Source organism: Leptodactylus fuscus, chromosome 1 (genome assembly GCF_031893055.1).
Source record: "Leptodactylus fuscus isolate aLepFus1 chromosome 1, aLepFus1.hap2, whole genome shotgun sequence".
Lineage (NCBI taxonomy): Eukaryota > Metazoa > Chordata > Amphibia > Anura > Leptodactylidae > Leptodactylus > Leptodactylus fuscus.
In genome coordinates this window covers 37,728,656-37,756,327 of record NC_134265.1, presented here as the reverse complement: position 1 = coordinate 37,756,327, position 27,672 = coordinate 37,728,656, and the positions used below count along the sequence as shown (strand labels likewise).

The 27,672-nt window shown below is 44.1% G+C and overlaps 2 protein-coding genes across 5 annotated transcripts in view; both read left to right on the top strand.

Annotated features, from left to right (window-relative positions):
* The window catches only part of LOC142198676 (uncharacterized), a 168,067-nt gene that overhangs the window by 29,804 nt on the left and 110,591 nt on the right, over window positions 1-27,672 (top strand). The window lies entirely within an intron of this gene.
* On the top strand, window positions 13,454-27,418 carry LOC142198859 (uncharacterized). Its single transcript, XM_075269732.1, has 2 exons — window positions 13,454-13,936; window positions 24,700-27,418. Exon 2 carries the CDS (start codon window positions 24,807-24,809, stop codon window positions 27,408-27,410), a length of 2,604 nt encoding a protein of 867 aa, XP_075125833.1. The 5' UTR covers window positions 13,454-13,936; window positions 24,700-24,806; the 3' UTR covers window positions 27,411-27,418.

Genomic DNA, 27,672 nt, shown 5'->3' with positions numbered 1-27,672 from the left:
AGCAGTGTAGATGTAGAGGGAAGCTAAATCAACAAAAAACCTGGGTAGAAGCAAAGGCATAAACTGGGGTGATGTTTAGGGGTGAAAGCAGAGTAGATGTGGAGGGAAGCTAAGCAGCAAAAACAGTGGGTAGAAGCAAAGGCATGCAAAACTCTACCCTGTTGGAAGACTTATTCCTAGGTCTGGAACACGTTAATGGCCCCCCTGGACAAATTACTGCCACTCAGGGGCCTAGTGTCACCAGGAGGGACAAGTATAGGCGCATGTTGTGGGAATACCTGGCCGACACCAGCTCTGTCCTCTCCGATCCCTCTGTGCTCTACAGCCTAAACTTATTTTCTCATCTTTTTTCTGAACTGCACATCTCTTGCCTGCTTCCTTTGGGATCTTAGAAATGGTGGTCCACTTCCACAGATGGTAACTTCAATAGACAGTGTAACGGGAGTAGCTGAGGGATCGCTGTCTTAACCACTTTTTGGCACAAAATTAACTTCCAAAGCCAAATATGGTGCAAGTATATGATGCAAGGACACCTACACACCTATCTCTGACACATTGGGGAGTTCACCCTCATGCGCCCTTTTGGCCTGCACCATCATGCGCCTCTTCCCAGCCACTCCACATTTCCCAAGCTTTTCATTGCAGGCAGAAGTACAATACAACCCACCCCCATGCCCAAGCCTGTAACAGCCTCATCGATAAACTGCTGGCCCTGGAGATGTTGGTGTTTGTTTATGCTTCTGGAGACCCAGGCCTTCCGTCAGCAGATGGCAGCTGGGGCACCTCCCTATGCTGGGCCTAGCCGTTACTACTTCTCTTGGTGTGCTGTCTCTGCCTTGCGCCTGCATGTGTCCCATAACATCAGTCGGGCCCAGAGCTCTGCGCTTTGCTGCAAGGTCCACTTGACCACCGACACATGGACAAGCGCCTGTGGTCAGGGATGCTGCAGTGCTTATCTTTAATGACAGGCAGGGTGAATGTGGTGGAGTCTGTTCCCCGGGTGCAAACTGGGGTGGCCTATCTCCTCTCCCAGGCCAAAATTCATGGCAGGAGTAGACTGAAACCCTACGAAGCTGCAACCTCCACCCCAGCTACTAGCGGAAAACACTGTAACACTGGCATGGGGAGATGTCAGTAGGCCGTGCTGAAACTGATCAGCTTGGGGGACAGACAGCACAGTGCCTCCGAGGTCAGGGATGCCATCCTGGCTGAGATGGCATTTTTTTTTCCCTGCTACACCTGGGGCCTGGCATTTTTGCGCCTGTGATAATGGCTGGAACCTGGTAGCAGATCTGGAGCTTGCCAGACTCAAACACGGTCCACGCATGGCCCACGTTTTCCAACTTGTTGGTGCCATGTTTCTTTGAAACCTACACCATTGTGCCTGATATACAGGTCAAAGTGGGGCCATTTTCGTAAGTGAGAACTAGCCTCTGCTAGGCAGAAAACATTCAGAGCACACTCCTCTCATCTTCGCACCGTTGGCTGGCGGAGGAAGACGAGGGGGTTGGAGTGGCATCTGATGTCCCTATCCCACACGAGGCTAGAGGGTGCACTTCAGTGCATCCCATTGCTTCACCACAAATGGTGTGAAGGGGAGTGGAAAATGGAGGAAATGGAGAGTGACCCTTACAGTTGGGGCCAGCAAAGGCATGCCAAGTAACACACTGGCACACATGGCTGACTTCATCTTGGGTTGCTTTTCAACACATATTTCACATCATGAAGAACAAATAATACTGGATTTTTTCAAGCCTCGAACCCCGGTCTAGGTCTAATGTCTGTTCCTTTCTTATATTAGGGGAGAGGGAAAAAAAATTACTTCAGTGATACGTTTAGCGTACATAGACTGACTATTAATGTGTATCCCACTTAGTGTTGTTAGGGTTACACACCGTCACAACCTGGCTAAAGCTTCTATAGCTGTTAATAAAGTCAACATAACTTTACGGTATCCAAAAAGACAGCTGGTACCGACAGAGAGCAAGACAAATGTCACCCAAAGCTGTGAGCTCTGAACACCCACAGTGACTTTGGCGTCATCATCATTATAAGGGAGCGGGTGGTAATAAATAACTTGGCAGTGCCTAAAACCCAAAAAGCTTATACAACTATATTTACATTAAGATACACAAATGAAACTTTTCAGTAGCATGTCATGAGACAAGCTGATAAGCTCTTCCTTTGTGCAGTGCTATTTGAAAGTTAAACGCTGCCTTTATTTTAATTCTGGAGAAGGTGCAGACATTAGATTTAGAACATGTTGTCTTCATTGTCCAAATCCTCTATATAGGTAACGTGTTTTTCGGGCCGAGCTGTCTGGGAACGAGCTGGTGCAGCACTGACAACCTGGGTGAATATGGCAAGAGCCTGAGATGTAGGGTGAATGAATCCCCAAATTATTTGTGGAATTCCCAGTGAGACAATGGCACTGTATACCAGTATTAAAAATTGTGGGTGCACATAACCCCCATATATTCTTTGAATTCCCAGTCAGACAATGGCACTGTATACCAGTAGTAAAAATTGTGGGTGCACATAACCCCAATATATTCTTTGAATTCCCAGTGAGACAATGGCACTGTATACCAGTAGTAAAAATTGTGGGTGCACATAACCCCCATATATTCTTTGAATTCCCAGTCAGACAATGGCACTGTATACCAGTAGTAAAAATTGTGGGTGCACATAACCCCCATATATTCTTTGAATTCCCAGTCAGACAATGGCACTGTATACCAGTAGTAAAAATTGTGGGTGCACATAACCCCAATATATTCTTTGAATTCCCAGTCAGACAATGGCACTGTATACCAGTATTAAAAATTGTGGGTGCACATAACCCCCATATATTCTTTGAATTCCCAGTCAGACAATGGCACTGTATACCAGTAGTAAAAATTGTGGGTGCACATAACCCCAATATATTCTTTGAATTCCCAGTCAGACAATGGCACTGTATACCAGTATTAAAAATTGTGGGTGCACATAACCCCCATATATTCTTTGAATTCCCAGTCAGACAATGGCACTGTATAGCAGTAGCAAAAATTGTGGGTGCACATAACCCCCATATATTCTTTGAATTCCCAGTCAGACAATGGCACTGTATACCAGTAGTAAAAATTGTGGGTGCACATAACCCCCATATATTCTTTGAATTCCCAGTGAGACAATGGAACTGTATAGCAGTAGCAAAAATTGTGGGTGCACGTAACCCCCATATATTCTTTGAATTCCCAGTCAGACAATGGCACTGTATACCAGTAGTAAAAATTGTGGGTGCACATAACCCCAATATATTCTTTGAATTCCCAGTGAGACAATGGCACTGTATACCAGTAGTAAAAATTGTGGGTGCACATAACCCCCATATATTCTTTGAATTCCCAGTCAGACAATGGCACTATATACCAGTAGTAAAAATTGTGGGTGCACATAACCCCCATATATTCTTTGAATTCCCAGTCAGACAATGGCACTGTATACCAGTATTAAAAATTGTGGGTGCACATAACCCCCATATATTCTTTGAATTCCCAGTCAGACAATGGCACTGTATACCAGTATTAAAAATTGTGGGTGCACATAACCCCCATATATTCTTTGAATTCCCAGTGAGACAATGGAACTGTATAGCAGTAGCAAAAATTGTGGGTGCACGTAACCCCCATATATTCTTTGAATTCCCAGTCAGACAATGGCACTATATACCAGTAGTAAAAATTGTGGGTGCACATAACCCCAATATATTCTTTGAATTCCCAGTGAGACAATGGCACTGTATACCAGTAGTAAAAATTGTGGGTGCACATAACCCCAATATATTCTTTGAATTCCCAGTCAGACAATGGCACTGTATACCAGTATTAAAAATTGTGGGTGCACATAACCCCCATATATTCTTTGAATTCCCAGTCAGACAATGGCACTGTATACCAGTAGTAAAAATTGTGGGTGCACATAACCCCAATATATTCTTTGAATTCCCAGTCAGACAATGGCACTGTATACCAGTATTAAAAATTGTGGGTGCACATAACCCCCATATATTCTTTGAATTCCCAGTCAGACAATGGCACTGTATACCAGTAGTAAAAATTGTGGGTGCACATAACCCCAATATATTCTTTGAATTCCCAGTCAGACAATGGCACTGTATACCAGTATTAAAAATTGTGGGTGCACATAACCCCCATATATTCTTTGAATTCCCAGTCAGACAATGGCACTATATACCAGTAGTAAAAATTGTGGGTGCACATAACCCCCATATATTCTTTGAATTCCCAGTCAGACAATGGCACTGTATACCAGTATTAAAAATTGTGGGTGCACGTAACCCCAATATATTCTTTGAATTCCCAGTCAGACAATGGCACTGTATACCAGTAGTAAAAATTGTGGGTGCACGTAACCCCAATATATTCTTTGAATTCCCAGTGAGACAATGGAACTGTATAGCAGTAGCAAAAATTGTGGGTGCACGTAACCCCCATATATTCTTTGAATTCCCAGTCAGACAATGGCACTATATACCAGTAGTAAAAATTGTGGGTGCACATAACCCCAATATATTCTTTGAATTCCCAGTGAGACAATGGCACTGTATACCAGTAGTAAAAATTGTGGGTGCACATAACCCCAATATATTCTTTGAATTCCCAGTCAGACAATGGCACTGTATACCAGTATTAAAAATTGTGGGTGCACATAACCCCCATATATTCTTTGAATTCCCAGTCAGACAATGGCACTGTATACCAGTAGTAAAAATTGTGGGTGCACATAACCCCAATATATTCTTTGAATTCCCAGTCAGACAATGGCACTATATGGCAGTAGCAAGAAATGAGGGTATTTATAACCCCAATATATTCTTTGAATTCCCAGTCAGACAATGGCACTGTATACCAGTATTAAAAATTGTGGGTGCACATAACCCCCATATATTCTTTGAATTCCCAGTCAGACAATGGCACTGTATAGCAGTAGCAAAAATTGTGGGTGCACGTAACCCCAATATATTCTTTGAATTCCCAGTCAGACAATGGCACTGTATACCAGTAGTAAAAATTGTGGGTGCACATAACCCCAATATATTCTTTGAATTCCCAGTGAGACAATGGCACTGTATAGCAGTAGCAAAAATTGTGGGTGCACGTCACCCCAATATATTCTTTGAATTCCCAGTCAGACAATGGCACTATATACCAGTAGCAAAAATTGTGGGTGTATATAGCCAAAATTCTATTGCTAGGGGACTTGCAGGGTATTTCTGAGGTGAAGGTGGGGGGGCACACCGTTGGAACGGGGATTTGGGGTGTATATATGGGGTATACGGGAATACACTGTCAGTGTGTTCCATTCAGGATCCTGGGAAAGCTGGGTTGCGGCGATTGAGCCCGTCAGTGCCACGTTACACTGACAAGCTTCTCCCTGGAATTGAAGTTATATGTAAGCCCAATATATTCTTTGAATTCCCAGTGAGACAATGGCACCATATGGCAGTAGCAAAAATAGTGGGTGTATATAGCCCCAATCCTATTGCTAGGGGACTTGCAGGGTATTTCTGGGGTGAAGGTGGGGGGGCACACCGTTGGAACGGGTATCGGGGGTATATATCGGGTATACGGGAATACACTGACAGTGTATTCCATTCAGGATCCTGGGAAAGCTGGGTTGCGGCGATTGAGCCCGTCAGTGCCACGTTACACTGACAAGCTTCTCCCTGGAATTTAGCTCTTATAAGAGCTGTTGGTTGTCTTCTCCTTCCTATCCTAGCCTGTCCCTGCCTACCCAGAATCTAAGCCCTAGCTAACTGGACGGAAACCTCCGTCCCCGGTGAATTGCAAGCTCAGAATGACGCGAAGCTGGGCGGCGCTGTTCTTTTAAATTAGAGGTCACATGTTTTCGGCAGCCAATGGGTTTTGCCTACTTTTTTCAACGTCACCGGTGTCGTAGTTCCTGTCCCACCTACCCTGCGCTGTTATTGGAGCAAAAAAGGCACCAGGGAAGGTGGGAGGGGAATCGAGTAATGGCGCACTTTACCACGCGGTGTTCGATTCGATTCGAACATGCCGAACAGCCTAATATCCGATCGAACATGAGTTCGATAGAACACTGTTCGCTCATCTCTATTCATTTATACCCTTGCTGTTACATATTACTTCATTGCTTCACTCCAGTTACATTCACCATACTGCTGTTTCATACGGTTATGCACTAGTTACATTCAAAGCTACTTTAAGAATCCTGCTGTTGTATACTCAATTTACATCCAAAGCATTGTGTTGCTCCAGTTACATCCAGAGCTGCATTCACAATTCCTTCTTTTATTAGTTTCTAATACTTCAGTTGCTGTCAGAGCTGCATTCACAATTCTGCTAGATTCCTGTTTGCTATAAGACTCCATGTATCCCCTCTTACTGCTGCCTCCTACTGGTTCTCTATATTAATGCACACCCTACGGGTCAGGGATATGTTGTGAAATATCCATACAGCGGCTTATACTCTATATAGCAAGCCGGCGGCTGGGCATGGGGTCCGAAAAGCACCTGGACTCTGGGGAGGTGTACAGTTGTAAGGTGGACTGTGTGCCCACTACAGGTGAATTGTGGGTCAGAGATGCAGACATGAATGACACCCATATACTAAGTGACAGTCGGAGATCTCCCCCTCCCCCCCGGTGTTCCCTGTCTTGCTCTATTCGGTGGATGACATGATAAATGAGTTTAGCCCAGTTATGTCAGTGAGACATTTCATATCCTCTCTGGACTGTTATAATTTCCTTCTTTCCTCCATAAGTATCATGTAGCTGACAGCGGAGCAGATTTCCATTCTTATACCACACCGTTTACATCCAGTAAGTGTAAGAGCTTGTTCACACAGAAGAATTTGGAGCGGATTTTGAAATCCATTTAGGTTGCATTTTTTTTATTGCAATGTAAATATAAAATTGAGCAAATTTTTTAAATCTTCTTCAGAAAAAAAAGCCTGGTGGTTCGCACGGTCTCCGTTTTCAGGTTTCCTTCTTCTGCCCAAGAAACTGGACAGGAGATGGAAAACGGCAGTCCCTTTTCAAACCCATTCATTTGATTGGGTTTGCAAAGTGTCCACCCATGAGCGTTTTGTGGTCACCACGGCAATTTTTTTTTTTTTTTAACCGGACACAAAGTCGGACATGCAGGACTTTGTGTCCGATTAAAAAGAAACCAAAAAACGGTTTTGCTGCGGAGACCAGGGAATGCTTACGGGCGGACCTGAAAGCAGAGACCGGACGCAGGTGTGAAACCCCCTAGCTTTGTTGTTGCAGAATCTGTGCTAACTCCTTCAACTAGCTGGCTGTGCTGCTGAACCTAACATAGATCTGACACCACACTGCTGTGGTCTCTCTCTGAACTCCACCTGCCTTCTATCAGTATTAGACATGGGAGCAGAGAGGGACAGGAGGTTGTGCATGGCAGATTAGAGAGAGTGTGTGTTTTTATTTTTTTTGGGGGGGGGGCAGATCACAATGGGTAACAGTATCGTAGCCCATACTGGAAGGAATGCGCTTATTAAGTAGTCTGAATGGGGTGAATCACACAGCCTGTGTACAGAGAAAGCACGGGGCAACACGGTGGCTCAGTGGTTAGCACTGTAGCCTTGCAGCGCTGGAGTCCTGGGTTTCCTGCCAGGAACAACATCTGCAAGGAGTTTGTATGTTCTCCCCGTGTTTTCGTGGATTTCCTCCCACTCTACAAAGACATACTGATAGGGAAAAAATGTACATTGTGATGCCCATGTAGGGATCACAATCTACTAAAAAAGAAAGCAGAGCACCCAAAACAGAATGTACAAGGGAAGTAGGGGGAATTGCGCACTCCCCAGCATCAGTGTTTGTCAAATGAGGAGAGGCCCTCATGGATTGTGGTAGAGGGGGAAGCAGTACAAGATGGACACACATGTATTGTTGGAGGGATCATCCACATGAGAAAAATCTGTAAATGGAATCCAGATACAAACTACCTATCAGGAGGTCTGGCTATGAATGGAGGTTGGAGTCTGAAACTAGTGTCCAGGTAGCCTGTAAGATATGTAATAATCATGTTCCCCATCCCAGAGATGTCCATGTGCATGCTATAGTGTAAGGCTTCTCTGGCCTCACCAGTCTTGAACAAATCATTGTGGATTAATTCCACATATAAGAAAAAAAATGTGGATTGTATTTAATATATACCCGTAACTTTTACATACATAACATCCAGACACTAATAAGAATGTCCTTCTATGGTAAAAGAGCGTTCTCTATGGGGTTTAATCTGGTTATAGAATGTGATGCTACTCCCTGGTAGTAATAGTATAGATAGAGTAAAACAACTCACATTGTATAATATATCAACAGGATATAATAAGGCTCCTTTCTTCAGATATATGTATAAGGAGTACATATACAGCCCATAGAGAAGTATTATAAAACCTCAAGTCACATCTCCTACCTCTACGATGCCTCTGTCTCCAGATTATACCATTCAGTCTGAATAAGTGAACTACTCCCGTGTGAAGGACCTGCCCTCAGGGGCGGATCCAGGGCCGGGCGAGCCGGGCAACCGCCCGGGGCCCCGCGCTTAGCGGGGCCCCGCGGCGCGGCCAGGACCTAACAAAATGGTCCCGGTCGGCATGTCCCGACTCCAACTTAGCTCAGCGTTAAAGCAGGAGCTGACTGGACTGTGTATAATGGACAGACTGGTAGTGCCCTCTGATTGCTGTGCTCACTTTTTAGTATTACAAGTACCTGTATATTTTATGTATGTGCTAGGTGATGTTGCTGCTCTATACATGTGTCTTCTGTGTGTGTAACCCAGGCAGGTGGGAAGAGGGGCTTTCAGAAACTTAAATTCTCCTCTGCCCTTTGCAGTTTGCAACCCTGGCAGCTTAATCCCTGGCACCACACCGAGATAATCCCCCTCCTGTACTAAGGAACCTTCCAATATACAGGTCGCATTATACTACTGTAGAAAATTTGATATGACTTCTGGAAATGATACCTGGCCCCACGACTAATCCCTGCGTATTAGGGATGGAGGAAATTTTTTTATAGAATTGTGTTTTTTTCCATTATTTTTATATAGTGTATGTGTGTGTAAATAATATAATGTATATTATATTTCTCATAGTCAGTACAACCCACTCTATATAGAGCTGACCAGTGGCATCCATTGAAGAGAGGGGCCTCATAGCATAAGGTAAAAATTTGGTGGCCCTCTTGGGTCTGTTCCTCACCGCCATATTTGCTGATATTGCAGTTTGCCAGATTAATGTCCCGCTTGCCTCTATAGACCCCATAACAGCTGCTTGTCTTCTACCCTCTGGGGGGCGCTGAGATGGCAGTCTCACCAGGGCCCAGGGGTGGTCTAAATGTCCATTAGAAACAGAGGAACATACCATTGTAATAAATTAGGGGGGATGACCCTGTTACCTATTACAGGTATTGGAGCTCATGCTCTGACTCTATATACAGTACATAATGATTGTGTAACCTCTGCATGGTGGACGTATTCATTTTCTATATGTTTATTGCTACAAAATATTCCCAGCTGTGCAGTTCAGCCTTGCTCCAGCAGTTGGCGCTGTTGTGTTGCAGTTTGGAGACCTGTAGAGGTGTGCGTGTTATTTTTTTGTGGCTTCCTTACAGCATTATGTGCAGTGAATATTCGCTTTTTATCGCTGTTATCGTCTCAGTAGAAATAAATTTAATCAAAAAGCAAAATAACACATAAAACTTTTCATCTTTACCCCCGTTCCTGCCTCCTCCTCCTCCGAATTCCTATAATTCTCATTCAGTAGGAATAAAAAAAACTTACTATGAGGGGAGCCCCGACCCCTCCACCTGTAGAACTTCCTTAAAATCCCTGGTAACAGAACAGACACTGCTGCATATGCGGGTGTACCGAGTTCCACCTTAGTATTAGTATCTGCTATGGTGTGTGAATATGAGGAGGGTGTAGTGGAGGAACTAATAGTAGGGGGTAGGAAAGAAGCAGATATGGGGAGGAGGAACTAATAGTAGGGGGGTAGGGAAGGAGCGGATATGGGGAGTGTGTAGTGGAAGAACTAATAGTAGGGGGGTAGGGAAGGAGCTGATATAGAGAGGGTGTAGTGGAGGAACTAATAGTAGGGGGGTAGGGAAGGAGCCAATATGGGGAGGGGGCTAATGGAGGAACTAATAGTAGGGGGGTAGGGAAGGAGCCAATATGGGGAGGGGGCTAATGGAGGAACTAATAGTAGGGGGGTAGGGAAGGAGCGGATATGGGGAGTGTGTAGTGGAAGAACTAATAGTAGGGGGGTAGGGAAGGAGCTGATATAGAGAGGGTGTAGTGGAGGAACTAATAGTAGGGGGGTAGGGAAGGAGCGGATATGGGGAGTGTGTAGTGGAAGAACTAATAGTAGGGGGTAGGGAAGGAGCCAATATGGGGAGGGGGCTAGTAGAGGAACTAATAGTAGGGGGGTAGGGAAGGAGCGGGTATGGGGAGCGTGTAGTGGAGGAACTAATAGTAGGGGGGTAGGGAAGGAGGCAATGTGGGGAGGGGTCTAATGGAGGAACTAATAGTAGGGGGGTAGGGAAGGAGCCAATATGGGGAGGGGGCTAATGGAGGAACTAATAGTAGGGGGGTAGGGAAGGAGCGGATATGGGGAGCGTGTAGTGGAGGAACTAATAGTAGGGGGGTAGGGAAGGAGCGGATATGGGGAGCGTGTAGTGGAGGAACTAATAGTAGGGGGTAGGGAAGGAGCCAATATGGGGAGGAGGCTAATGGAGGAACTAATAGTAGGGGGGTAGGGAAGGAGCCAATATGGGGAGGGGGCTAATGGAGGAACTGATAGTAGGGGGGTAGGGAAGGAGCCAATATGGGGAGGGGGCTAATGGAGGAACTGATAGTAGGGGGGTAGGGAAGGAGCCAATATGGGGAGGGTGTAGTGGAAGAACTAATAGTAGGGGGTAGGGAAGGAGCCAATATGGGGAAGGGGCTAATGGAGGAACTAATAGTAGGGGGGTAGGGAAGGAGCAGATATGGGAAGCGTGTAGTGGAGGAACTAATAGTAGGGGGGTAGGGAAGGAGCGGATATGAAGGGATGTTGAGAGTAAAGGAGCTCATATGTAGGATTATGATGATGATGAATTTAGTAATTCATATGGAGGATGTTGAGACTGGATAGTGAAAAAGAAGGACATCTTATAGAGGATAGAAGCTGATATGAAGGATGATGAGAGTAAAGAGCTGAATTTGGGGATGTTATGAGTAGATGTAGAAGATGAAGGAGTTAATATGGGGGCAGATGAAAGTGTAGGAGATGATATGGACAATGATAAGTGGATATTGAGCGTGGAGGAGCTCATATGGCGATATTGATTGTGGGGCGTTGAGTGTAAAGGAGCTGACATAGGGGATGTTGAGAGGGAAAGAGCTGATATGGGGGATAAGAGTGTACTACCTGGTATGGGAGATATTGAGAGTTATGAAGTTGGTATGGGAGATGAGAGTGTACTAGATGATATGGGGATGTTGAATGGGGGGTTTAGAGTAAAGGACCTCACATAGGGGATGATGAGAGTGAAGGAGCTAATATGGGAGGTTGTGAAGGGATGCTGGAAGTAAGGGAGTGATATGGGAGATACAAGAGAGGAGGACTTATTATGGAGGTGCTGATAGAGTATAGGATATGCGGGTTGCTAGGTGTATTGTGCAGTTATTATTGGCAGCACTGGATGTGAAGGAGACGATATAGGTGGGAAACTGGGAGTTGTGAAGCTGAAACGGGGGAGGGATACTGGGAGTGAACGCTGATACACTAGAATGATTCATGTAGATAATCTAATATGGGGATATATTGGGAGTAAAACGTCTGGTATTGAACATAATGGAGGTTATTATGTTAGTAAAGAGAGTCGTATTAGGGATACTGAGAGTAATGGAGCTAATGTGGGAGCATCACTGGGAGCTAATGGTCTGATATTAGACTTACTGGGAGTAATGGAGGTGATATAGTGTACACTAGAAGTGGATACCAGTGCTAGTATGGGGGCCTGTAACTGGGGGTTAAGGTTCTGATATTGAACATGTTGGGAGTACCAGTGTTAGTTTGGGGGCATGTAACTGGAGCTGATATTGGAGGTGCACTGGGACTGAAGTATCTGGAGTTGGACTTGCAGGGAGTACCTATACTGGTTTGGGGGGTATAACTAGGAGCCCTGATATTTCACATGCTTGGAATAGTGGAACTTGCATAAAGTCCGGGGTCTTATATTGGGGTTGCTGGGAGTAGTGAAGCTGAAATGGGGCAATTATCTTAGTAAAAGGTCCTAAATTGGGAAGCTGGGAGTAGCGGGGTTAATATGGGAGTTTAGTGTCTGATATTGCACAGACTAGAGAATACTAGAGCTATTATGAAGTAATTCTGTTAGTCTGGGGTCTCATATTGGGGATGCCGAGCGTAGTTCTGATTCCGGGTGCAATGGGAGTGAAGACTATGGTATTGATCATGCTGGGGGGTAGTGATGTTAATATGGGGTTGCGCTGGAAGTGAAAAGTTTTGGACATGATAGGAGTTTTGGAGCTAATATGGGGATACATTTAGAGTAAGGGGTCTTGGACATGCTGGGCATAGTCATGTTGATATTGGGTTTGAACTAGGGGTAAAGGGTCTTGGAGATCCTTCAGGTAGGAGAGCTGATATTGGGGTTCTTGGAGATTCTGGGGGTAGTAATGCCGATATTGGGAGTGGCATGCTAGTAGTGAACAACATGATATAGGTTTTCTGGGTGTATTACTGCTGATTTGGAGGTGCACTGGGAGTGATGAGTCTGGCATTGAGCATGTGAAGGGGTGGGGTGCACTGAGAGTTCAGGGTCTTGGACATGCTAGGGGTAGTGCAGCTGATTTTGGGGATGCACTGAGAGTTCAGGGTCTTGGACATGCTAGGGGTAGTGCAGCTGATTTTGGGGGTGCACTAAGAGTTCAGGGTTTTGGACATGCTAGGGGTAGTGCAGCTGATTTTGGGGGTGCACTGAGAGTTCAGGGTTTTGCACATGCTGGGAGTAGTGAAGCTGATATTGGGAGTGACCTGTTGGAAGTGGGGAATACAATATGGAGATACTGGAGTCGCAGTCCAAATACCAGGGAAGGACAGTTAGTTATGGATCTGATGATCTTGGGGAGGGGACGGCTTCCACAAGCTGGGAAAGCTCCTTGCCTTGCGGCTGTGAGTAGGGGGTGATTGACAGCGCTGGTGACTGTCGAAGTACAGGTTTCTATGAGCCCCTGGTTTCATGTTCAGTCACATTCACACTCCATAAGAAGTAGGTGCTGAGTTCCGGGCTGCAGTAATCTCTCCCTTTGGGGATTTGTTGGTGTAAATTCTGCTCCATCCTCTTCATCCCTGCTTGTTACATGGTGCCGGTGCTATGTATGTGCACATGTGTGCTGGGGAGGAGGGGGATACTGCTCCATCTATAAGTAAGACTGAAGGCAGCAGGCAGCTGGAGAGGAGGAGCGCAGCGGCGCGGGGAGCAGAGGTTTTCTTGCTCTTACATGTACGCTGTTCCCTTTTCGACCATCAACATGCTGCAAGTTCCCCGTCTGGCTCAACAAGAGTTAACCGGATTATTGCCATGGATGATTGGGGATACAAGTGTCGCTCCCGCTGCTTCACTGATGCTTAGCTTGGGTAGCTGCGAGAGGATCCGAGCCCGGGGTAGTAATGTTGGGTGCTAAGTCCATCTGTTTTTGGTTTTCTGGGGTAATCGCATGTCACCCGTCACCTCCTCAGCACATCTAATGTGCAGCCAGGGGGGACATCTGTCACATTCTGCCATTCTGGAGCACCAAAAGTTTTTGGCACCTTGTGTGTTCACTTTGCCAAGTGTGTGGGGCCCGGCGTTGTGGGGAAAGACCAGAAGGTAAGTGTTGGGTTTATTTGGGGGGGAGGCTCACGGATGGAGAAGATTATATGGAACTAGGATAAGTCTTGTGTATGTTCCTGGTCCCTGGAGTTACAGATGTAGCAGAGCTTATGCGGTCGCTTAACTGTTCGAGAGCTGCATCCTACAATAACGCAGTAGGATTCACTGCAGTCCTATGGAAACTGACTGACAAATTCAGCTCTGCTACACCTGTGCAATAATTTCAATGCACTTACCTGAAATGTGACTTTTGGAAGACGGAGAACAGACATTACTACACTACATTAAGACGACTCGGAGGCATATGCCCCTAGGTCCTTGGTTGGAACGTGCGTAGGGGCCACTTGATTGTGGACTTTGTACATTCTCCCCAGGTTCTTGAGGGTTTCCTTCAGATTCGCCAATACGAAATAATATATTAAGTTTCCTATATATTTAGGTTGCATTTTAATGAGATTAGATTGTAAGCTCATGGGAGTTGGGGATGACGTGCGTGATATATTGTCTGTAAGATAGCATTTAAGTTGTAGGATGATGGGAGTGATACTTTACACGTGAAATGGGGAGATCAGATTGTGAGCTCCTGGGGCAGACATGATAGCAGTAATACATTGTTTATGGCACACTAGATTGTGAGCTCTGGGAATGGCAGATGATGGGAGTGATTTATTTTGGATAAGGTTGTGAGATTAGATTGTGAGGTGCTAGGGCTCTAGCTATAGAGGTGATGGGTGTGGTACATTGTACATGGCAAGAGATTTTAGATTGTGAGCTGCTGGTGTCAGGGATGATAGGAGTGATCCATTCTTCATATGTTTGCTGGCCATTGTACATACAGACCTGTCGGCCTCGCTTCCACTTGTTGTGACGCTGATGGTGGTCTCTGCCAGTCGGTGCCACTCGGTAATCTCTTTAGAGTGTTTTCATCTACAGGTTCTTTTGTAATTCAGGCAATTAAAGGATGTTTGAAGGAAATGAAAATTACTGCCCCCTGCAGGTCTGTGCCCGCCTGCTGCTACAAGACTGCCTCTCTTTTCTTCAAACTTTTCTTTACAGATAAAAGACTCGCTAATTTTATTTACTCCCCCCCCCCCCCAGATTGAAACCCCATCGTTGTCACCCCGTGTAGAAACAAACAGCGATAATAGTCTTCTATAGGTTTGATAAGGATGAAGTTTATCTCGCTCGGTCTGGTGATCGGCCCCCGGTCCCTTCTATACCACTGGACTATTCTCTACCATCTGACACACTAGCTGTCTCCTACCATGATCTCTATGCTGGGGGTGCATGTACCGAGCACATATTTATGCTGTATCACGTTTATTATTTCCAGCCCCCAATAAGGAAGCTAACGTTTTTGGGAACACAATTTGGTGCTCCTATAGAGACAGTACTAATTGCCTAATAAGGATCTAAGGACCCCCAATCTGGATGACTGACTGTAACACAGGATGTAAGGACACCCCCCGCAAACTAAATGCCTATGACACAGGATGTAAGGACACCCCCAACTGAATGCGTATAATGCACGATTTAAGGACACCCCCTCAAATAAATGCCTATAACACAGTAAAACGGGATGTAAATACCCCCCCCCCCGCAAACTAAATGCCTATGACACAGGATGTAAGGACCCTCCAACTCGATGTCTATGACAGAGGGTATAAAGACACCCAGCCAACTCAATGCTTATGACAGAGGATATAACCGCACATGTGCGCCGAGATATCCATTATTCTGATCCATTAGAGGGCTAAAAAAAGACAGCGGACCACTAAAATAACGGATGCATATGGCGCCTAATGGATCCCATTGACTATAAATTGAAATCAGCGGATGAAAAAGTTGTGGGTCCAGGACTTTTCATCTGAAGTTTTTGGGCAGACCCTGCAATAGTCTCCTCTGGAGACTGACAGGGTTGTGAACTTAGCCTAAACCTTCAATGCTTGCTTGTAAATGGTGAATGTCTTGTTCATTGATAGGAAGTAGAGATCTTAGAAATGGTGAGGACAAGAAGGAGACCACAGCTCTGTATAGCAGAGAGGTAATGTCTGGGCCGGAGAGATACAAGGGAGTGGTATTGAAAGCCATGGGATTTTATGAGGTGTTGTACGTCCAGGGTATCGAAGGAGAATAGTTGGGGTCCTAGGACAGGGGAGAGAGGGCGAGGGGAAGAGGTGAGGTCAGCCATAGACACTAAATGTGCGATTGGGGAAGTATTAGGTGATTGAGCCGAGGACCAAATCCGGGATTCCAAGGGACAAGAGTGTTCTTATCAGGAGGGAACAGATGATTGCAACAAAGACAGAAGACCGTTCTAGAAGGAAGAGAATGGAGTAATGTTGGTCAATATACAGACGTAATAGAAAATAATTGGAGTACTTGTGCTTGTCCATGTTGCATAATAAATTATCGGTGCTATATCTTTGCCGAAGGCTACAGCCTAGTGTGTATACTGCTTAGTCCATGTAGTGTTCCCTGGAGGGCCTGGGTCCAGGGGGCTGATATTTTATAGCGCAGTATAACCAATAATGTACAACCATCCCTCCCTCTTTCATAGAGTAGAGCCTGGTACCACCTTCACCTCCTCCTCCCTATGGTTGACGTTTCGGTGAGTGCAGCGTAGGGGGCGCACGTTCTGCTCAAATGATTAAACTCATCAGACTAAATTCCCGTAATGTCGCTGCTCGCGGGCAGCCGCGTCTCTTCTCACATTTAACACAAGTGACAAATGAAGGCAGAAGTGTTACAGTGCGGCCTCTGGGCAGAGAATATGACCTCAGCAGCTCCAAGATGGCACACCAAGACAAGTCTACGATATTAGGAAACTTAGAATTCTTCTTATACGAGGATTAAAAACCTCTAAGATTGATTAATATACTTTGTATACCAGATCTTTATCATTTACAACGCTGCTTGCTTATAGCGAACGGAACTATTCTTATTCCCATGAACAAAACTTATACCTTACCCCGTCTGATCTCTGGGGGTCCCACCACATAACTCTACTATCTCCAGTGGTCCCATAGGATACATTCATATCTGCACCATGGTCTGTTGCAGGACCAGAAGAATGGAAAAATGGTCAGTAATGATTGACAGTAATGGATCCCAAGGGACCCCATTGACTATAATAGGGTCAGTTGGCTGCCAAAAAAGTTGGGGCTTACAGGACTTTGTTTGGTCTTGGGTTTCTACTAGATTATAACCCCATAAATGAATAAGGGCCCAAACATTGAGACCTCTAGTGCTTTATTCATTGGAAAACTTAATTTACTGATCAGGTTTCTACAGTTGCAGCTAAAGCAACCTGCAGAGGTGAAGGCAGCGATAGGTCAGATGTGATACAGAGACTGGGGCTCAGGTTGCTCCCTGTCTTTTATAGAATAGATTCTGGGTTTCCATAGCAATAGAATCTAAAGTCTTAACGTTCTTGCTGGTTGTATTTGCACAGTTGCAGAGATCGTTACTATGTATCAGAGAACTCTTGTGCAAGACCCAGTTAAAGAGGTTTTCTAAGAGGTTAATATTGATAACCTATGTTTAGGGTAGGTCATCAATATCTAATTGGTAGGGGGTCTGATATCCGGGGCCCCCACAGGAGTTCTGCTTCATTGAGTACCACTTACGCTTCACATGCCATTTGACTTCACATTAATTCATCAAGTGGCCTGCAGCTCGGTCCCACTCAAGCGCATAGGCCGAGCTGCAATGAAAATTCACTATTCAATATACATCTCTGTGCATTCACCCAAACATTGTGGTCTCTTCAAACAGCTGATCTGTGGCGGTCCCAGGAGTCCTAAGGATAGGCCTTCAATATTTAAAACGTGCCTACAGTTATAATAGCTTCTCATATATGTAAATTCATGAATAGTATAAATGAATATAAGAAACTTTGTAATATTTCTTATTAAGGAGATCTGTTTCCTTCTCTAATCTGTTCTCCTGCTCCTTATCTTCAATCTAACCGACTGTTTACATTAGAGTCCTCTCTGGATTCTGCTTCACAGATTGAGCTCAATGGAGAAGGGAGGGAGTGAGTAAAATTCTCCCTTCAACTAGTTAATTGATTTATTGGCTTATTCTGTGCACTTGTAGCCTCTTATCTACGACCTATCAGTTTTAAAATAGCACAGAATAGGCAGATTGTAGAATTATCTATTACTAGAGTGTCTTTTCTGCCCTCCCTTTTTTATAGACTAATATGTAGGAAGTATCTGAGTTATAAGTGGAGAAGAAAACCTATTTCTTTAATAATTTGGTTATATTAACCTGAACTATTCATTTAGGGAAAGTTGTTCAAAACTAGAGTTGTGCTTTAACTCTAAGAAAATCCATTTAATTCTTTTAGGTTGTCGCACTCCTTGTAAACATGCCATTGAATTTACGTCAGGGAAATTTAGCAGAGTGGTGTCTGGCAAGCTGCCGGAGGAGTAAATGCCCAAAATCAAGTATTTGGGAATCAATCCAGAATCTGCATAAAATCCTGCTAATAAAACCACCTCCCATTGAAATCAATGGGAGCCGCCCTTTCTTCAGGCAGATTCCGCGGCGGATTCAGCCGTGGACGTCCGCTTCGCAACACCACCCTCCGGACTAGGCCTAATCCGGAGCGGAAAGCCGCGACAAGATGTGTATACGCGGAACCCCATGTGAACTAGCCCTTACAGGGAACTTTTTCCAAATAATTATTTCTTTGATAAGACCATCCCCATATCCAAACCAAATTTCCTGCAATGGATTTCTAGGTCTCTCATTCGTTTGGTATATCTTCTTTGAGGAGACCACTTTCCAACACTATTTTAGGAAGTTGTCTCAAAGAGTTGACACTGGAAACAAACTAAATGTCCAATTCTGTTTTATTGGTTATCTATACACGGTGGCAGGGGTCTGTACAACCACTCGACACCCAAGCACGTGAGACTATAAAGGGGGGATTTTGCTACCACACTCATCTATCACAGTAGGCTACAAAGCAGTGAAGCAACCCTACATCCACACAAATGGCTGCCACCAACTACCTCTTACGGTAGATGAGTCTAATCTACCCAAACCACTCACACTTGCGCCCCCCAGCATCACATAGTAAGCCACTAGCATACATTGGCACACAAACGGTAACACAGCTATGTTGTATTTTCTCCCTTTGGGATTGTAGGGACATTTTGAGCCAAGACAGTCTTATTAAATTTTTAGAAATAGTATACACATTTCATATAAAGTACAGTGCTTACAGACAAAAGATGTAATAAAACACCACAAGCAAACCATGTACAAGTTAAAAAGAAATATAATAAAGAGCAACCCTGTTAGAAACCTGGCTGTGGAGCTTGAATAAAGAATTGGCAAAACTTCAGGCTGGGCCGCATCCCCAAGTATCTGACCAAGGGTGCAGGTTCTGTCCATCAACCCTCTTTGATGGACCCCTAACCATTTCCTGATCCTATATTGGGAATATGCCAAACCCATAGGTGGGTACCTCCTATATATATGATATGCCTGGCAGATGAAGCCAAATGTTTTTACAAGTCCAGGCATACCAAACTTGAAGGTTATCATACTCCCTTCCACTGATATGTAATCTGGGGTGGTTATCAACATTAATTCTCCTCATGTTCATTATCAGAGATTTTCGGGTTTACAACCATATTTCTGCAGTCAGATAGTGGTGAAACATGAATTATGACACCCATGTCTTCGATGTCATAGTTTCCCTTTGTTCATTATTCAGGGTTTTTGCTTGACATTTTTCCTAACTGAAAAGGTATCCAAGGTGTCTTGGCCTATAAGTTACACCTTGGGCTCTTTGCATTGACCTGTTAATTAGTCTGCTATTTTCAATGTAATTAACATCCTAGCTTAATTAATGACCTACATCCTGGCCTATCGAATTAACAAAGTCATTAAACACACAATAAGACTTAACCACTACAATTAATGCAAACCAGAAGCAGAACAAACTACCCAGTACAATACATACGCAATTCATCACGCTCAGGATAGTCCATCAATAAAAAATCAGTGGGGGCCCAACATCCGGACCCCTGCTGATCAGATGTTTAAAGGGACTCCTTTGCTGTCCACTGTATAGGAGCTGTGTAGGAGTACTGTAGTTCTGCTTAAATTGAGGAACAGGTAGGAATAGTCTCAAGTAAGGCTATTCTTTGCCTACCTTTAGATGTCTTCTCCACGCCGCTGTTTGGTACAAATTCGGGTTTTCTTCGGTATGCAAATGAGTTATCTTGCAGCACTGGGGGCGGTCCCCAGCGCTCAAACAGCACTAGGGGCGTCCCCAGTGCTGCGAGAGAACTCTCCAGCAACGCCTCCATCTTCGTCTGGAACAGCCTCTCTCCGCGTCTTCTTCCGGCGCATGCCATCGGGCCTCGAGCAGAGCCAAATGCACATGCCCGTGGCCACTAAGGGCCTATGTACATGACTATGTGCTATTTGGGTTCTATGGGTCCATGCACACGACTGTGTTTTCCACGGTTCCTTGTGCGGGCTAATAGTTAGTGCCACCAAACTTAGGACTGGTCCTATTCCTGTATGGTTGAGCAACCGTGCCGCAGAATGGCTGGCGCATGGGTGACACACATGACATCTGTGTGATGTCTGTGCCATTCAGTGTCGGCCAGCGTCACACACATGGTCGTGTGTATAACGCCTAAGGTTGGCTCAGACAATACCTTGAATATAAAAGTCCTGCAAGCACAACTTCTTTGTCCAATAATTTCAGCTAAACAGAAGGGACACGTGACCGATTCCATTACAGTCAAAAGGCTCAGTTGGTGTCTATTTTGTGTCTGTTGTTCTGGTCTGCCGACAGACGAGAACAACAAACACTCCAACACTATTGTGAACCTAGTGCGAAAGAAGAAAGAATTACTTGACTGGTCGTCTATAACATAACAGGAAACATATTTTGCTTGTGGATATAAAGTTGCAGCAGGATTTTGTTTTGACTAATTGATTAAAAAAACACTTAAGTCTACTGGCACAACACGATGGCACCGTGCCAGCTTTAATATTCTGCTCCAGAGACTGTAAATATTTCACTGCGTAGACTTAAAGTGAGCGGTCTGCTGGCAGCAGGCAGGATCCGGGCTCTGATGTTCTTGGAGATGCAGCAATTATTCAACATGAATATTATGGTGGTTTTATTAATTTTTATTTAAAGTGACCATGTCGGATGATTTTTGCTGACATGTTCGAGAGCAAAATGTGAGCTCTGCGATATATAGATTCATAGCATTATCAAGATGAGTTACTTGATACATAGGTTTGTACTATAGAGGAGAGAAGCTGGGACAGAGGGAGAGAAGCTGAGCTCTGTGATATATAGGCTTATACTGTATACCCCTATATATCACAGAGCTCAGCTTTTCTCTTCTATCATATAACCCTATATATCACAGAGCTCAGGTTTCTCCTCTATCATATAACCCTATATATCACTGCTCAGCTTCTCTCCTCTATCATATAACCCTATATATCACAGAGCTCAGCTTCTCTCCTCTATCATATAACCCTATATATCACAGAGCTCAGCTTCTCTCTTCTTTCATGTAATTTTATATATCACAGAGTTCAGATTGAAACACAAGTAGACTTCAAAACAGGTAACACAATACAGAGATGGATCTAAATGGGTGCCCATCACAAAGCCTATGAACATTAGAGATTAATAAAGCATTAACCAGGAGAACAGAGTAACATCAAGGTTTCTTTATACCAATGGGATAAAACATCAACGTTTGACAAAAGGGCAAGGAGAGATTAGTAGAATTATGTTAGACGGAAGAAGGTAAGAGGGAGGAGAAGACTGAGAGTAGGCTTGAAGAGGTAACTGGTAGGTAAAGAGGAAAATAAAGAAAAATCATCTGCGAAAAGGGACTGGTTCAGGCACAGAAATCCAGTCAGGGTTGCCATGTTTGCTGGAATTTGTTGTGGGTTCTATTTTGCCAATTCGAAAGTTCTTGAAATCGGATGGCTTGGGACACTTTTGCAATCCCAGACTGTTTGGTAGGAGCGTCTGTCTGGAGCCAGAGTTGGGAAATGAGAATTTTGGCTGCAGATAGCGAGTGAATGATTCAGTTTACTTTGGAGGGCTTGTATTGAGGCGATGGCAAAGATAAACTATTTCTGGAGTGATAGAGAAGGGTGTTTTTGTCATCTTTTGAATGGTATCTTGAACGTCTTTCCAAAAATTCTGGATGATGGGGCAGTACCACCAGACGTGCGATAGAGTTCCTTCATGGGACTTACACGCCAGCAGGAGTTGGAAGAGCCAGGAAGGGGAGCGATACCACCTAGTTAATAATTTGTATTGGTTTTATTGGATATGGACGCACTGTGAGTGTCCACGCGCAGAGAGGAGGATTGACTCAACATCTTTTCAGATAGTTTGATGTCCAATCCAGATTCCGAAGAGGAGAAGAAGGATAGTTTAAAAGATTTAGTCAGGGGTAATATCTGTCCAGGATATAGGAGATCTTCCATGTATATAGGGTATTTACTGGAAGTGTTTCTTCAAAGGGGACAAACTGTCTCTGGAATCCTTTCATTTTGAGTAGAGTCTGAAATATATGTTCAAAATGATTCCGGTGAAGGAAAGAAAGATGAATGTCTTCCTCAAGAAGGGCCATTGCATGTGTTTTCTAAGTGTAGGTGCTCAAGACCCCCGAGTTATTTTGCCGTAGTTCTGATTGATCAGGGAGAAGTTTACGAGCTCAGGAGACATACAGATTGACATCAGGGTATCATGTTCAGCATACTTCAGTTTATTAAAGCAAAAAGGACAGGTTTATATAGCATACGTGATTATACTACAGTCACACGATACCATATCCAAGTATGGTTACACAGTTCCGCTAACACATACATTCTAGTTCAACTGGCTTGTTGCGAAAACATCTTATGACAGAATACAAGAATGTTTCAGGAACCAAAATGTGCTAGTGTCAGCACTTTCTGAACATATTGTTAACCCTTACATAAGTTAGGGCCATTTTGAATTAGAGCATCCCAGATAGTGGAGGATCCAATTTTTTTCCAGAGGTCATTGTAGGTGGTGAGGCGAGAAGCTATGAGAGTAGCTAATAGGAGTGAGGGCATTAACAAAGATGGAGCCGGTGCCAATGTATGTATCAGATCACGCCAAGTCTCGCAGGCTCCACGTAGAAGCTGGGCCAGTCCACTAGGATGACAACCTTTAGAACCATAAAACCATAGCCATTCGGCGGGAGAAGAACCATAGGTGCAAGTAGATAAGCTGTAGAGTGATTTGTTATAACCTAATCCCTGCAATTTCTCACCGTCCTATCCTGCTGTTAGGCCAGCGCAAATCACCAGACAGATTTTTCTTTACTTTTGAGCGTTTTTATGACCACGTTATTATTGTGCAGCTTTATAAATCCGCTTAGTGTTGTATAGCATCCTTCTCCATCTTATAAAAGTCACATGTCAGTAAATATATGCTTTTTATTTAGGGAAGAAATGTTCACTTACAGCAGATGTCTACAAATGGTTTTGAATGTCATGTAAATCAATATATTTTGTTCATGTCTAATTTTAGCTTATTGTCTATTGCAGTCTGGGGGTGGTTTATAAACCACGTTCTGCCTCATGTTGCTGTTGTTTCCCTTTTCTAGCTTTACACTACAGCTCTGCTTCATTAGGGCACACCCTTGATCTGTGAATCCAGGTCAGCTATTTTCTCTATTGGCATTTGAGAGTCTGAAATACGCCTCTTGTAATATCAGAGACTCGGGCTGCAGCATCGCCCTTCCCCAATGTGTAATTCTGCAGCTCTGCCTCTTCAGATTGGCTGCTGAGTAAGAGCCCAAGCCCAGCAGGAAGCCACTACATGCTGCGGTTTCCTTTGCAGACTTTCTGCTTCCATTATACCTATAGGGAAACCGCAGGTGTAATTGATATGCTGCTGCTTCCAAAACCGCAGCAGGATTTTTGATTCACAAGAACCCCATCCACCCTGAAGCAACTGTGAAACGCAGCAGCCAAACCGCAACGTTTATGCCCCATGGAGCCCCAGCCTAACTTAGGTTTATTCCCCATAGGATATAATGTATCGGGCTATGTACCTGTTGCTATATTCCGATTTATAGAAGCTGCAGGCAGATCAGGTGCGATGCAAAAGCTGGGACTCGAGTCCTCCCTTTTGCTTTTTTTAAAAAAAATTTTTTTATTAAGAGTATAGATTTTTGAGTTTCCATAGCAATAAGATCTTAAGTCGTCACCCAAACATGGGATAATGTAAGTCTGCAAGAGCACAAAATGCCTTCTGTCACTAGTTGGCACAGAACAGAATATGCCCTGACATGACATGTCCACTACGAATGTATTATGACTTTAGAGGAGGCAAAAATTGTTACCGGTAATCAGAAATGTCTAAAATGAAATGCAGCCATGTTTTTATGGAATGGCTGAATTTTTTTCCCGTGTTAAATTTATAGTGAATTACTTCTACAAGACCCATTACCACCTCCCATCTCTCATCTCCCTTACATTGCGGAGTTGCCCAAGCACCCCTAGGTCATTGCAGATTTTTTTGCAGATGTGGTTTGGCTCCATTATTTGTAGACCAAAAATGAACTTGTGTTCTCAATGCTTCATGTACTAAGTAGATATAACATGGTTGCAAATGCTGCCCTTCTATTGGAGCCCCATAAGTAACTTTGTTGGGGAGCAAGGTAAATTTACTCGTTTCATCATATAACGTTTTCCTTCCAATGTACTAGTTCCATCATGAAGACTCCTTTACCGCTCATTGTACCCAAGAGGCTGCATGTACCATAACTTTAGTATTGATGCATAACGCTATGAGAAGGAGCAGGTGTTACAGTCGATGATGTTTGCCAGAAGCAAGTTGAAAAAGAGAGAAAATTGTTCCACTCTCCAGCACAGAAAATTTCCGCTTAAAATCTTGTCGATAAAGCCTTCGAAAAGGCAAAAAATTGCTCTGTGTCTGAGAGAGAAAATGAAGAGGCTGTTGCAAGGGCCCATCGAGAAGCTGTCGACAAACCAAAACGGGCAAAATTCCCCTGTGGAAATTGATACCGACTTGTTCGTTTGCGGAATAAAACGTAAGACAAGCAACATGGACGTCCAACCCACCTGTGACCTCATAGAGGGGAGTGGGGACACCAAGACGGCAAGTGATTATCGTGCCAAGGAGACCGATTTGAGTTGGAGCCCAAGTGTACAATTTTGTCTCAACTCAGAAGAGAATGACGGTCAGAATACAGAAGAGCAGAGTTCTTCTGACGAACAAAGTTCAGAAGTGATGTCACCTAGTCAAAGTAATGGACACTTGACTGACCAGCAGGATCTATCCACTATTAGTATTACCATGAGCTGGAAGGAGATCACCGAAAATAATGAACTTCTCTGCCAAAACAATCCATCAGAGTACAGCTCTGGAGGAAGTAGTGACCGGTCTGGCGATGTGGTGGAGTACATCTTAAAAGAACTACAAGGCATCAGTCGAATTCAGGCTGAGATAGCAGAGCTCCGTCAACACTTGAGTTTGATCAAGGGGTCCGTAGAAGAAGTGTCCACATGTGTGGATTCTGTCCTAAATGAGATTGAGGGTTTACAATTGGGAACTTCCCTCAAAACTCCAATGCTTTCACCAAGTGGAGAGGGGAGCAGGGATACTTTTGCTGATGAGACTGTGCTATATTTTTACGGGATCTCTGAGCATGAAGATGAGAACACTTTGGAGAGGATTCACTGTTTCTTATGTGACCACCATTGCTTTAATGGTATCCAAAGTAGAGAATATATAAAGGAGGCGTACAGAGTTGACTCTGGATCCAATGCCTTGTTAGGGCCAAGACCAACCGTAGTTAAACTTTCTCATCCCGATCACAAGGACCTTATACTTCAAAAACTGGAATACTTCAGAAGTGCTGGAGTAAAAATTGTTCCATTCGAAGAGCACAATTTACAAAGTAGAATAAGAGCAAATTCTCTCTCGGTGCTTCAGCAGGGTCTACGAGAAAATCGTTGGAGCTCCCTCAGTCTAGATAAGGAGGTAGTGAGGACAGATGAGACTGCGCTTGAGCGTAAAACCGAGTCGTTTAGAATAAGATATCAGAACAAGAGCACCGAGGCTCCATGTGGTGGAGAGGAATTCCTTTTTGCACAAAAATGCACTTTGGCAAAGAAATGCAGCGTATCAGATGGGGAAGCGGTCAGAGGAGATGGGAAAGAGACCTGTGAGCAATGCATGGAAAAAAGTGTAAGTCATCTTTGTATTCGTCTTGACTCCCAAGAATCCCAGAAAAACCTTCATTTCACCAACTTGCCTTCCTCTGGTGAGAAAGCCTCCTGTCGATGCTCAAGACTTCTAACCCGTTCCAACCATTTGAATGCATCTTCAGAGGCAGAGGAGGCCGAAATAGCAATACACCGATGCTGTTCAATTGTAGATGACCACGATGGGATGTTTAAAGGAGAAGGAGACCTGGTTTCATGTGACTCCCGAGTACAATTTCGCAGCACAGAAAAAATTAACGTAATTATTAAAGACCCTTCAGGTAGTTTTACCTCTTTAAGCTTTGATGACACCGTAGATAAGTGTTCTGCTGGTACCGTGGCAGAAACCCTTAAAGAAGTAGTCCACATAGACTTAGATGGTCCAGATAAGAGTGGTCACGTCTTAAGAGATTTCCTTGATCAACCTAATGAAAATATAGATATAGTTGATATAAAGTTTTATGCAAACAAATTAGGAAAAGCACTTAACCATTTCCGATCAGCTTTGAAAGTAGTCTTTAATAAACTCGAAAGTCCAGATGCCTTTATGGAAAATAAAGATCCCGGGTTTCCAGTTCCTGACTATGAAACTTTGCAAAGACTGAACAGTCTTGAAAGTGGCCACTTCAATGACAGCATCCCCACACATTCGAGCATGAGCAACAGCTACAGCTCGAGCTCTAATCTAAAAGAAGATGCCTATTTTGTGCTCAACAGAGTCCCTTCTCTACCTCACGAGTCTTCCATTCCCTCACTGATCCTGTCTCCCGATGTAGACCTTCATGGCCCCCAAGCAATAGTCTCTCCCGAGCAGGCACTGGAAAGCGGTGAAATGTTGGATGAAGTCAAAGAGAACAAACCCCTACGACTTGACCAAGTATGTGTAGAGACCATCTACCTGAACAAGTGCATCAATAACTTCAAAAATGTCTTACGGGAGAAAAAGAAGATGCAGAGGAAGCTCCTGAAAGACATTGTTCAAGAAACTTTTTGGGTGTCTGGTGAAGAAGCGAATGCAGGTACATTGTGTCTTGGTTTTCATCAGGAGTCGAGTTTCATGCTCCTACGTATACAGCGTATATTTGTTGGATATAATGTTTTGTTCTGTGTTGTGGTGGACTCCATTGTCTATGTGATGAAACGTGTTGTGCTCATGGTGAGAGGTCAAGAACTTCCCGAGTTATCGTAAAATTTTTGAGCTTCTTCCAAATCTGTACCCACTAATACTGGGTTGATCTTAGCAAACCTACATCTAAAATGGTTATGGTTTTAGATCAGCAATGTTATGAGGTTTCTTGTGGTTGTTGTCTCTTTTGGAAAAGGAAGATGGCCACCACTGGCAACTACTGAACGTTATAGGGTAGAACATTATGTACTTCGCAGACTTGACAATGGGGTTTCCCATTCCAGTCATCATTGATGTGAGTGTTGTGTGATGTGAGTTTGTGATT